The 12,964-nt window shown below is 40.3% G+C and overlaps 2 protein-coding genes across 2 annotated transcripts; both read left to right on the top strand.

Moving 5' to 3' along the window:
- Window positions 1-4,492: 4,492 nt before the first annotated feature.
- On the top strand, window positions 4,493-6,284 carry LOC310960680 (parvalbumin, thymic-like; the record flags this gene model as incomplete). The annotated part of the gene is made up of 4 exons (XM_083932441.1): window positions 4,493-4,553; window positions 4,722-4,854; window positions 4,983-5,092; window positions 6,220-6,284. The coding sequence occupies 4 exons, from the start codon at window positions 4,493-4,495 to the stop codon at window positions 6,246-6,248; spliced, it is 333 nt and encodes a 110-aa protein (XP_083788567.1). The 3' UTR covers window positions 6,249-6,284.
- A 3,760-nt stretch (window positions 6,285-10,044) lies between these two features.
- Window positions 10,045-12,040, top strand: LOC310960494 (parvalbumin beta-like). The gene is made up of 5 exons (XM_083932203.1): window positions 10,045-10,135; window positions 10,615-10,683; window positions 11,001-11,133; window positions 11,393-11,502; window positions 11,619-12,040. The coding sequence occupies exons 2-5, from the start codon at window positions 10,623-10,625 to the stop codon at window positions 11,642-11,644; spliced, it is 330 nt and encodes a 109-aa protein (XP_083788329.1). The 5' UTR covers window positions 10,045-10,135; window positions 10,615-10,622; the 3' UTR covers window positions 11,645-12,040.
- The last annotated feature ends 924 nt before the right edge of the window (window positions 12,041-12,964 follow it).

Here is a 12,964-nt window from a genome sequence, read left to right as displayed (position 1 = left end):
AAATAGGGGAGACATGCAAAAGATAGTACATGAATAAATAAATAAATAAGCAAATCAAAAATTAAATACGCATTTATGTCACATTTAATTGATTAATTAATACCTCCATTAAATGTATTATTATTATCTAATACAATTCTTCATACATTTAATGATTTAGCAGAGAAGAAATTGTCCGGAACATATTGTAAAATACAAAATTGTTGTTTCACTTGGTTTTAGCTGTACATTTATGTTTAGATAGCATACAGATCGGATCTCAAACTCAGGTTGCATTTGGACCTCTTTTACGTCAAGACTGGGAACGTTTCAGATCGTAGGGGATTTGGCGAGGGACTGGTTTGTATGTTGAACTCATATTGAAAAGGTGACGTCTGGATGCCACGTTCTTATTGGTCATTTTATGGGGAGAACTGTCAATTAAATGAGTTGTGCTTTTACTTGCGGTTTAGCACAGAACATTATAATGCTTTTACAGTCATTTTTACATATTACGTCAAGGTCTCCAGGGGGGTAAGACCTCTTTGGATTCACACTGATTACCACATTTTTATTTCATGAAATAATGATTTAAGATTGAAATGATTGATGAATGATGATTTTTCCACTGGAGCAAAGAGAAATGGGAACATATAAGGTCAAAGGTAAAAGGCAACAACATGCACACAGTATATACTGTACATGCATGGGCCCAGACTATGTACAGATCAGATGCAAACTCTCACACAACCAGTCATGAGTGATTCATGTCAAAACAGAATAGAGAGGAGATTAACACACACACGGAGACACGTGCACTGACACATCGAATGAGGCAGACAACCACACAGAATGAAAGAATTTGTGCCAGAAACAGGGGTAGTGAGATGAAAGTGTTAGTGAGCGTAAGGGAGTGGTGGTGGAGGGTGGAGATTCAAATGTGTGGAGGGAGGGGGAGGGGCGTCTTGGTTGAATTTGAGACTGGCATGCCCCGCCACAGCTGGTCCGATGGAAATAGAAGAGGCAGTAACTGAGACCAGGAGAAAGGAGGAGCAACCGCTTTGCTCAGGGATGCATGGGTGGATGAAGAGGTCTTTCTGTCTGTCTCTCTGTCTGAGAAGTGAAACCCTTCAGACGTTGCAAAGGGACTAAGAGATTTAGTTTAGTATGCAGCTGGACATTAGCTCTAACCTGATGACTTTTTAATCCATGTGAATTAAACTGGCTTTCAGGATAAAATAGCATCTACTGAAGGCATTATCACAGTCTGAAATCTGACACATGTTGTTCTAAACATCTTTTAGATTTATTTTTTCCACACAGAGAAGGTTAAAGGTCACCGTTAACACCATGGAAAAGGAGAGTTTTCTCATGAATGAAGTTTAAAATGGATTCAATGATGTTACGAGCTTTTCCATGATGCAAAGATGTGAAGATAGGCTATATGAAGGTTATGAACAAGATGAACAGCAACAGCCACAACCACATCATCGAATAACCAAAACATTCACTGAGAAAAAGCAATCTGTGCAAAATATTTCGGAAAAACTCCCCATCCTCAAGTTCCCCCTGTTTCTCATCTAATGAAGATATTCACATTATTTCATAAAAGTTACACTTGACAGCTTACGATTTCACTTCTTGGACTTTGCAAACACTTATTTTAGCTTGTGAAAGTGTCGTGTGTAGATGGTAACACTAGTTTACGGAGAAGTTAGTTTGTATAGTATCCCAACTTTACCGATCTTAATCATTCAAGGTCTATGTCTAATCTTAGCCATCTCACAAGACTTCTTTTTAATCTAAATAAACAAATCAATGTTTCTTTAGGGTGGAAATCCTGGAAAAATGGGGTGCACTTATATAGCACATATTAACCTGAGATGGACAAATTCCTTCACAATGTCGCTTGTTTACTCACACTTTACCAAGTCTTGATGGAGTTCAGTGGTTAGTTATTAATAATGATGACCGATGCTAAAGGAGAAAAACTGCCTGTAAACGTAATCTCACATAAGAAATCCCCACAAAAGCCAGTGTGTGTAAGCATATATATGACACATCCTGTCACACTAAATGTACCAGCTCTCTAAAATCATAATATCATTGTGTATTCATTTTTTTATCATAGATACCAATTCAGAGCGATGTGGTCAAATGCAACCCATCGGTTCGTGTGATACTTACCTCGGCTGGTTTCCACACCTTGTTCTGATTGTCCCATTACTTACTGTTTCCAAACACAAAAGTACAATATTTCAGGTCCGACGCAAAAGACTTGAACTGTAATCTTCTCCCAGACTCCTTACAGCTGCCTGTGCCTGTCAAGAAACCAACCCAACAAACTCCAACCCAAATCACTACACTATGTGCACAGGACCATCACCCCCCATCCCTATCCATCTCTCTCTGTGTCTGTCTTTTTTTTACCTCTCTGTCCCATCCCCCTCTTCCTCCTCTCATCCAGCACTCCATCACGCAGGAAGCCTGTTCTTCCTGAAAACAAGGGTCGGAGCGTGGAAAGGGACCAGGGCTGAGGGGGGCAGGTACGTGAGGGGGAGCAGAGGATGTTTTTGTCGTTCCACTGCCCCTCTGGTTGCCGCAGGTCTCACTGTAGTCCATCCTGAGGAAACCGGGCTCACGTCACTGTTGCCATGAGCCTTGAGCATCCACGTGCTGGCCCGTTAAGGCCGGTATGACGCAGTAGCTCCGTCTACACACATGGGAGCTATAAAGACAAATGTGGTTTAAAACTGTGGAGAATGCTGCTTTTCAAATCATAAAGGCATCAGCAGGAAAAGTTGACACAAAGTCCCATTAAGTGCATTTCAGTTACACAAAAGGGGTCAAATGTGGTGTAGAGAGATACTGTGAGGAGGGTTGGTGTTTTGCCAGAACAAAAGTCTATAACTCTGTGCTCCATTGTACAGTATGTAATAGCTGCAATCTGCCAAAGCACCTGCAAGTGTGGGAATTCCTCGGCAGGTGGTTTTCCAGAGACCCCCATCGACTGATTTATTATGAATAAAAAAATCTAACGAATGAAATCAAAAATCAAAAAATACCACTTGTGGAAAAAAGATGGCTCAGCCTTGCACGACAGCACTACTCAACACGTATCATTCAATTCAATGAAAAGCTGAAAAGATGAGGTTTGTATGCATTAATTTCTTGTTTTATAAACATGTGTAGTTAATTGTTTTGCGACCTTGAACTGCAGCCTCCCACTCAAGGGCTATAATAACTGTCACCAGCAAAATTTAGGGTTTTACCACACCGGCAAGAAATGTTCACTTATTTCATGAACCTTTTCCTAATGTGAAAGTCTTGGTTAACCCGCTACACAATAGCTTTTCTCATTTCTCTCCAAATGTAATACATTACCCCAGCAGAGGTACGGCCTTGGCAATGACATGTTGGTCTGGTATATATATATATATATATATATATATATATATATATATATATATATATATATATATATATATTTATAGTAAAGTTGTGACATCACAACTGTACAGAAGTCCTGACGGCTCGTCTAAAGACACAGTTTCTGATTACCGGGCTGTGTGCATTTCTCTGTGGATTGAGCGTTTTGACACTTTCACAGTATTTTTTATAGATCCTCGACCTGCTTTATAATCCAAAAAGATATGGAAATATAACTTTTGACGATATGGGTCTTTTAATAACTGGCCCTAATTAACCCACAGTGTAAGTCTGACTGTCATCTTGGGGGTTTTTTTAAAATCATGTTTAGCATCTTTCCAATTGAACACCACTCATTTGAGCACAGAGCTCTTCATTTGCTAAATGTAGCATGTGGGAACAAGGCGACTGTGAGTGGAGACAGCGCCATGGAGCGCAGCCTGAAAGTGACAGAGGCCATAATAACAGGATGTTTACAGCCTGTGGAAAGGCTGCCAGGGACGACCACGAGCAGGCAGCAACTGTGGCTGGCAACAGGAGCAGAGAGGAAATGCGGGCCAGCCAGATTTCCTTCCAGATGCACCAAACATAACCTCACTGACTGTGAGTTTTGTTTACAGGCAGTATAGTGCCTGACTGGCCTCAGGTCTGTTCAGGTTGATTTAAATCCAGTGTGACCCCTGACCACGGGAGAAATTAGATTCTCCTTCTTTCAGCCTCCCTTTCCTCACACACACACACACACACACACACACACACACGCACAAACGCACACACACACACAGACACACACACACACACACACACGCACACGCACACACACACACACGCGCACACACGCACACTTGCACACACACACAGTCACACGCGCACACACACACACACACACACACACACACACACACACACACACACACACACACACACACACACACACTGAAGTGATCAGCTGCAGGTGACAGCAAACAGAAGGACACTGGTGGTTTCTGACACCAGGAGTCTATTGACCAGTAGTTTCTTTCTGCCCGTCAGTGGTCACATATTGCACCAGGCAGCAACATCCACAACAACAGTCTCCACCACCATGGCTATCACTGACTTTCTCGCAGTCTCGGACATCACTTCAGCTATTAATGCTTGTAAAGGTGAGGAGATGATTGTGGGATTAAAATGAAAGCATCTGGTGTCTTGCTTCTTGTCACAAGACGTACGGGCCTTTGTCTCTGTGTTACTCTGTAAACCTCAAAGTACAGGTCATTTTAACTGACTGGATCTAATCCAGTTTTTGTCTGTGATTTTTTTTTTACTTCCAGCAAAGGATTCCTTTAACCCAAAGATGTTTTTCAAAACAGTGGGTTTATCGAAGAAAAATCCAACAGAGATCGAGAAGGTCTTTAAGATTTTGGACCAGGACAAAAGCGGCTTCATAGAACAGGATGAGTTACAGTTGAGTTTTTATGCACAGAAAATAGCCTATATTCTGTTCCACATTTAATGTGTTAATCCATTCCGTTCCCTTTTGGTTGTTTGGTATCATTTCCTCAATATGGTGCTTCATACCTGCTCTTCATCAGACTGTTCCTGCAGAACTTCTCCAAAGGAGCGAGGACCCTGACTGCAGCCGAGACCAGAGGTTTCCTGCTGGAGGGAGACTCAGATGGAGACGGGAAGATCGGCTGGGAAGGTAAGCCGGTCTGAGGGATACTTCACGGTAGCATGAATGTTTGACAAATGAGGAGTTCTGCATTTCTTACAAACTGAGAGTTGATTGAAATCAGGGTGCGTTTTTCATGAAACTTGAATCACACTTTTCTCTTTGGCTCTTTGTTGAGTGTAAAGCACACATCAAGCTTTTTACTAAGTCCAGTAAAGTGTAGGAGTGACCTTTAAGAGCATTCTGAAGTGATCATTTCATTTTTCATGTTTATGCTAAGCAGAAACCAGATACAAGGATTTACCTTACTCAGTGAGGTCACTGTTTAATATATGTTATTCTGAAAACATGTGTAAAGAAAGTAGCAATTAGATTGGGGATGATAATATAAACACAATTAAAAGGAAAGAGGAAATTATGGGAAATTAGCAGGAATAGAAACAAACCCTACATCAGAGAAAACAGATAATAATGGAAATTTAAATTACAAGATGCATTGAAAGTGACTGCAAACAGAAATTATTGTGTTTCCCTCAGAATGCAAAGAAAAAGGAGAAACGATTGTTGAATATCCTATAAAATGCAGAACAGAATTGCAAATAACCCATTCTGAATTCTACATGTTGCTTATTCACCATAAGCCATATAATCATTCAAAAATATGTCTCAGAAGGCGTGTATGTGTGTGTTGTGTAATGCAAGAAATGGGATGAATATTTAAAAAATGTTTTATTTGTATCTTTCACTGAAGTCCAGCAGTATAATAAATACAGGCCCTGGTGTGAACTATTGAAAAAATGACAGAAAGGACCAAAATCATTCAGCAAAATTGTAAAAACTCAATTTAGATTAAACTCGTTTTACATGTCCTACTCTTTTGTCGCTGTGCTGTTGCTAGGCAGCTGACGTGCAGTTACAACAGTCACCTCATACAAAGCGTCACTTCAGTCTGTCAGGTCATGTTTGTAGCATTGGTCTGTGTCTTGCTCCTAAGTGGTGGGGGGCTTTTGCAGGTGTGTGTGCCCAGAGGCCCATTGTCTCACAATCCGCTTTAAGTTTAATGAAACACAAGAGTTGATCATTTTATCTGGTGGATGTGAACTTGCAGAATAAAAAATGTCTTAAATCCTCTCTATCTGTCTCTTTTTTACCCCCAGAGTTTTCTGCACTGGTCAAGTCTTCATAAAACGTGTCTATGATTTGTTCCATGGTGATAATCTCAGGGTGGACCTCTTTTTATCATGTTTACTATACAGTAAATGAATCTAATGTGTTTCAAGTTGTAGTTTGAGGGGAAAATGATGTCATTAAAGTTAATCACAAACGCCTCCTTGCTATGTGTGTTTTTTTTCCTGCTTACACCTTGTATTATGATGTTATATTGAGCACTAGGGGAGGCCTAGCCTGCACAGGGGGCCGGGAGGCTTCGGTTTCTCCAATTAACTGCATGAGCAACTTTCCACTGTGCAGATGAAGTGTTTGTCATTCCGATAACTTCAATTGGACACCAGCTGGGATGGGGAAATTTGGTGTGAATTATATGACACAGGAAAGTCCTTATAGATAAACTATGCCAATTGAAAGATCACTTTAAAATTAACCACCATGAAACCAAATACACTTAGACATGGCTCATGCTGAGTATAACTCAACGTGAGTCTTTAACTGACCTCTGTGAAAATTATGTTGTTTTTTACAGCAGTTTTATTTATGAAAGTCGGACAAAAGACTTGAAAGAAACTACACAAAATGTTTATTTGGCAGTGATTTTGGCGGCCCCTTGTGGACCAAAGCCATAGAGTTTCTATGATTACCACCGCCTCATTTCAAAAAGATCTTGATGGCTGGCACGGACATTTGTTTGGTCAAGATGCATAGCCATGAGGTAATGTACTTTCATGTACTATATAATGAATATATAATTATATAATAATAATAATAATTATATATATATATATATGACCACAATATGGGTTTTTATTAATTCATGTGTAAAACCACATCTTGCAATATATTATATAAATAAAATAGACAATTCTCTGCATCTGTTGTCGTGTTTCCTTTAACTGTCCGTTTTTTGTTTTTTGTTCTAACAAAATTCTCTAAAGAAAAACACAGTATATAGCTATGTTGGATGTTTAATTTAAAAAAAGATATAAATGATAGTTACAGTAAACAATACTTCCAAGTATTTGTTCTTTTTTAAGATATAGAGATGCTGTCAACCTTACTCTCTTAAAGTTGTGCACATACATTTGAGTATCTGGAGTACCTACCAACCTGCTACCAACCCACAAACATGAAATAAGGTGAAAATAAGACAACCCAGTCAGTTTTCTGTGTGCTGCTATGATCAGGAAACAACCCACTTAGATATGGCCACCCGTCCTGTCACATGCAGGCTTATTAGAAAATACCATCCTGATGACCATGACAAATGACAAATGACCACAATATGGGTCTTTTAAATGGCATCAAGACAGGAATAACTGGATCAATACCAATACTTCTTTGGCCCTGTTGGCTGATCCTCTGCTGCCCAGAAATGTTTATTGGTGTGAATTCCACATCTGGAGATGTGCAGCTGGATCAAAGGCTCTGGCAGACAGAGAAGTAGCTCTATGATGGAGTACCGGGGCGTCTGGCAAAGCTTTAGCCCTGCTGGTCCGGGGACTGCTCGCAGTGACCTAGCAGAGAAAGTCTGGACAGGATAGAGTTTCTGGTGCCAGCACATTTACAGGACTTCTGTCAATGAGGCACATTTATTTGCAACTTTCTCTCAGATGGCAGAGTATGTAGGTCGCTTCTATTTCTGCTGCAGCATGAGGGAACAAACTCCTGCTCTCAGGTGGAGTTCATGGACACGTAGTTCATTTAAAATCATAAATTAGTTCACATAGTTGGGCAAAATAAATACTTAGTGAGTTATTTGGTTGCCAATTTCTTAAAAGATAAGTGTGTTTACTAGTCATAGGTGCTTACTGAGGTCTGGGAAATAACTGTTTAGCTCTCCAATTGTTCCATGTGTCCAAATGTTGTTTTTTTTACAATGTACATTTTCAAAAATGTAGTTGAGAATATGATCAGGGGATCTTCCTTCGTTGTCTCAAATTGCAAACGTTCAGCCTTGCTTGATGGGTTTCATCTCCTGCTGGGAGATATCTGTATTTTAAATCTGATATTGAAGGAGGGCAGGAATAGTTACAGTATCTGTGGCCGAGTCGTTTGAGGTGAGAGACCTCACATGACCACGGCAAATGTTAAAGGCCTTTAGTGAGCTTTTAAGGAGATTTGAAGTGAAAAAAATATATACTGTCGTAACGCTTTCTAGCTGCTGAGACACACACACCTGAAGCCGCTGAAATGAAGGTGACAGATGGAGAACTGAAGCTGCAGAATCTCTTTCATACCCATAAACCCCATGAAAACTGAATGTTTTTAATACATGTTTTACAATGACCACTCTACAGTACAATACAGACAGTAAAAATCTACATCACAGGATCATTGCAACACTGCCACCCGATGTATAACAGGCACATAACAGCCTGCACCTGTCATTAGAGCAAATATGGGCATGGACAGACCCCCTGGACTAGTTCCGCATTTAATTTCATTGTCTAGTGCAGTGTGAGAACTGTCATTATGCAACTGCGTGGAGGTTTGAAGTGTGAAGATGATGATGACACCAATGATATCAGTTTTTTTGTGTTTCTTAAAGTAGCATCACAAACAGTGCCGTCGCCATAAGGAGAAATGGTCTGAATGGGTGTTAGAGCTCCAAAAATAAAACCTGGCTGAAGTTGCTTAGCTGCATGTTAGTAGATTAGGATTTTATGTGCTATTAAATTATAGCATGTCAGTGAATCTCACTGGCTATCAATCAAACGCCTCCCCTCATTGCATTTTTTACTCTTTTCCTCTTTACACCATCTGACAAACACTGACTTAACATTAATAAAGATATATTTTGTATAAAGTTTAGCTATTAGGACTAGATGGCTCATCTGTGCACGGCCACTTTCTGCAGCTTTCAAACGGGCTCTTGTGAACAAATGCTCTGTTATATTGAGCCAAACGTAAAAAAGAGAGAAATGTTAGTTATTGGATAAATTCCTGTGTAAAAAACAAAACATATAAAAACAAAAATCTTAAAATGTATATTTAATCTTTAATGTAAAATGATTTTTTTGACTCTGCCATCACATCACCATCGCCTGCCATAATCAATCACAACAACCAGACTTTTCTGACACTGGAATGCCATTGCAGACATTTTACACATGCCAATTGCACACCAGCTCGTTTTCACCAAAACTGTACAGTTCAGAGGCCCGGACGGGTCATTAATCACCATAGCTTGTACTTTGCTACAAATTCCGAAACAATTACATTTTATATTTATTTATTTTTAAAATGAGTTTCTGCCTGTAGGCTGTAAACTGACGTTTAAAGGGGCATACACGCAGTTTGTCATATATATTTATATATCACAACCATCATAATAAAGATAACATTTAAAAGTCACATTGGAAAGTTTAATAACAACCTTTACTTTACGCATGAGAAAAGTCAGTGGCACAGTCTCTGAAATGATGTACCAATAGTGTCATAATTAAACAGACCTGATAACTTACATTATATCTGATCTGATCTTTCTGATCATTTGTAATACACAACATAAAAGTTTACCCCATCCTTCACTCCGTGGTGCTCTGCACAGTTTAACAGATCAAAACGAAATGGCTCCAGAGTAGGTTTCACCCAAATCAGCAGCGTATATTATTAGCCCTATGCAATATCAAGCACTTTTGCATAGGCCTACACTGGGCCTACCATTTAAGCATCTTCATTTATGTGCATATAAATAGAACAGCTCTGTCTACTGGACACATTTTTCAACCGACTGCTTTGCCTGCTTTGCCTGCTTTGCACACAGTGTCTATTACATAGCCTATGCATCATATTTCGGTCCAGTGAAGGTATATAAGCTTGCAAGAGCGACTGAGGGGTTCACTGCAGTGAACAGTTTCATCTGAACGAACCCACTCTAGTCCTAGAGATAACCCTAAGGTGAGTTTCATGAGGAGCTGCAGACCTTAAGGCAAATCTACTGCCTGACTCAAAGAGTGTTTCAGGGCTTCATCTTCATGCACTGGGATATAAATTCTGAACATCAGAAGCTCAGAGTTTGGCTTTGGACTAACTGAGGAACCAGATGGGGAAAAAATCTATTTACCACCCAACCACAGCTGCAAAGGATATTTGATTTTGCCTTGGAGGGCTTGGTTTTGGGAAAATTGGACTACCTTTTCTGATCATTTGTGCCTTGTCTTTTGGGGCTGCCAGAGAGGAATACTCACTGAGAGGAACTGTAAAAACATATTGCATGGCATAATGAGGAGTACATGTAGCTCTTTAACTTTGAATGCTGTATTGTAAAGTGCAGTGAGGGAACATGATTAGATTCAAAGTAAAACCACTTAATCCTGTCTGATTTGCTACAGTTGAACTGATGAACTGATGACCTGTCCTCTGCTCTCTTCCCTCAGTCTAAAAAATGGCACTGGCAAGCGTTCTGAAGGAGGCTGACATCACTGCAGCCCTTGCAGCCTGTCAAGGTAAACCCCGCCATAATAATGACACAGTTTTGTGGTTTAGGAGAGCCTTGGTGCCATAGGCTACATGCACAAAATCATGCACTTATCAAATCTGTGTTTCAAGAAAATGATTTGCATGCATTTGTAGCTAAATGACCTTTTGTATAATTCAGTTGCTAATGCAGGATCATTAAAACCCAGCCGGATCAAATCAGGATTAAATCAATCTGCAAACATGCAGAATGTGAAAGCATGTATTCTGATTTGTATCAGTATAGCTACTGTGAGGCTTACATAGCTACAATGTCTGACATGGCCTCTTCTCTGTCTCCGCACAGCTGCTGACTCTTTCAAGCACAGCGACTTCTTCGCTAAGGTCGGCCTGGCTTCCAAGAGTTCCGATGACATCAAGGCAGCCTTCAAAGTCATTGACCAGGACAAGAGTGGCTTCATTGAGGAGGATGAGCTGAAGTAAGCAGCATCTCTCAGATTTCACCCTGATCTTCTCTGAGCCCTTGTCTCATGTTGTCGGGTGACACAGGGTGGAGGAGATGACAGAACATAGCCAATTGTAAATTTTAAGCAATTAATTTAATAATCCTACATGGTCCTTTCTGAAAGATGACTACAAAACTCTCACGACCAATAATTTCACAACATTGCAGATTAAATATTTCCAGGCCTGCTTCTGTTCTAAAGGTATATTAACTGTAATACTCCTCCTCTCCAGGCTGTTCCTGCAGAACTTCTCTGCCTCTGCCAGAGCTCTGACTGACGCTGAGACCAAGGCCTTCCTCAAGGTCGGCGACACCGATGGTGATGGCATGATCGGAGAGGACGGTGAGAACACAAGAGGAACTTTATCTGGAATTAGAACCAGATTTGGTGGCTGCAAATATATGGAAAACCACCCAAAGTGCTTGAAATAACACTCTCTTTTCTTTGTCTCTCTGCAGAGTTTGCCAAAATGGTCAAGGGATAAATGAAAAAACTGACCAACATCTTACTTCACTACTCTAAAGGAACAACTTGAGCAAAGACATACTCCTGCTCTCCCCTCCTCCTCTTCCCTCTCACTCTCTCTCTCTCTTCAACTCTCCACATCACTTTTATACAATTGACCTTCCACCCCCTTGACCGTAAACAAACTGTTTGATGCCTCTCTTTCTCTCTCTCTGGCCATGCTCACCCCTTTGCTGTCCACGATGAATGTACCTGACTAAGTGTATAGCGTGGTTGACTTGTGTCTTTCTCTAGCTCACTTCTGTCATTGTTTTACTATGTGAGTTTTGCTTACTGTGAGATCAGCGATGATGCACTTTTATGGGAAACGGACAGACGATGAGAAAACAATAAAGGTTCTTTTTCAATAACAGAAGTCTGACCCTGGTCTTTGATATGGTTGTGAATCAGTAAATCAAAGTTACAAAAATGGTTTTGAAAGTTAAGGTAACACATTGAAAGTCCTTCCTTCAGGATGAATCTGGGAGCAGGAAACACATTTTACAAAGTAAATCTGACCAATTTTATCCACAAAATGTCCACAATAAAGCAAGTGATTTAAAACAGTTTAAAGGAAATCTTCATTGCATTTTTCATGAAAAGGCCACTGAGGCCACAGCAGCTACTGTGACTACAAGTGACAGTAATGCAAAACATTTAAATAAAATGCTCATCTCATGTAACAGCTTCTGAGAAGTGAAGAAGTGGAGATGAGTCAGAAAGTCAGCGAACTTACTCGTTAATGTGCACAAGCTCATTTCTCAGAGTTAAATAGAACCTCATATTTCATTAGAATTGGTGAGCTTAACTTTCTGATTACTGAGAATACTCTGCATCCGGCGGGGTCATCCCTATTTTCCACTGTTTTCCCAAAAAGGATCCTATGTTCCCCAGTCGCATAAGCCTCTGCCTAGGGTTAGGGGGTAGGGTTAGGGTTTACATAGGCCCCGATTGTGGAAAAAATTATGATGTTCCCCGGTCTGGTCAGATTTTTTTTGGTTGAAACGCTCTGAAGATTTCATCACACACAATCACACACACAAACACACACAATCACACACACACACCCACACACACACACACACACACAATTTACGCCCCTGGCCCAATTTCTCATTGCAACTGGTGTGACAAATGCTGATGTAATACTAACTAACAACACGATATTCAAATATTTTAATCTTGACACACACTTGCACACACTCCACACTTTGCACCACTCTGCACTGATAGGAAGCAGCCACAAGGTGGGGCCTCTGACCCGTCAATAAAAGCTTGATGGTTTTACATTACAAACTTG

Source organism: Echiichthys vipera, assembly GCF_963691815.1.
Source record: "Echiichthys vipera genome assembly, chromosome: 18".
In the NCBI taxonomy this organism is placed as follows: domain Eukaryota; kingdom Metazoa; phylum Chordata; class Actinopteri; order Perciformes; family Trachinidae; genus Echiichthys; species Echiichthys vipera.
The sequence above is the reverse complement of the archived record's forward strand: the minus strand, read 5'-3'. Positions and strand labels throughout refer to the sequence as shown.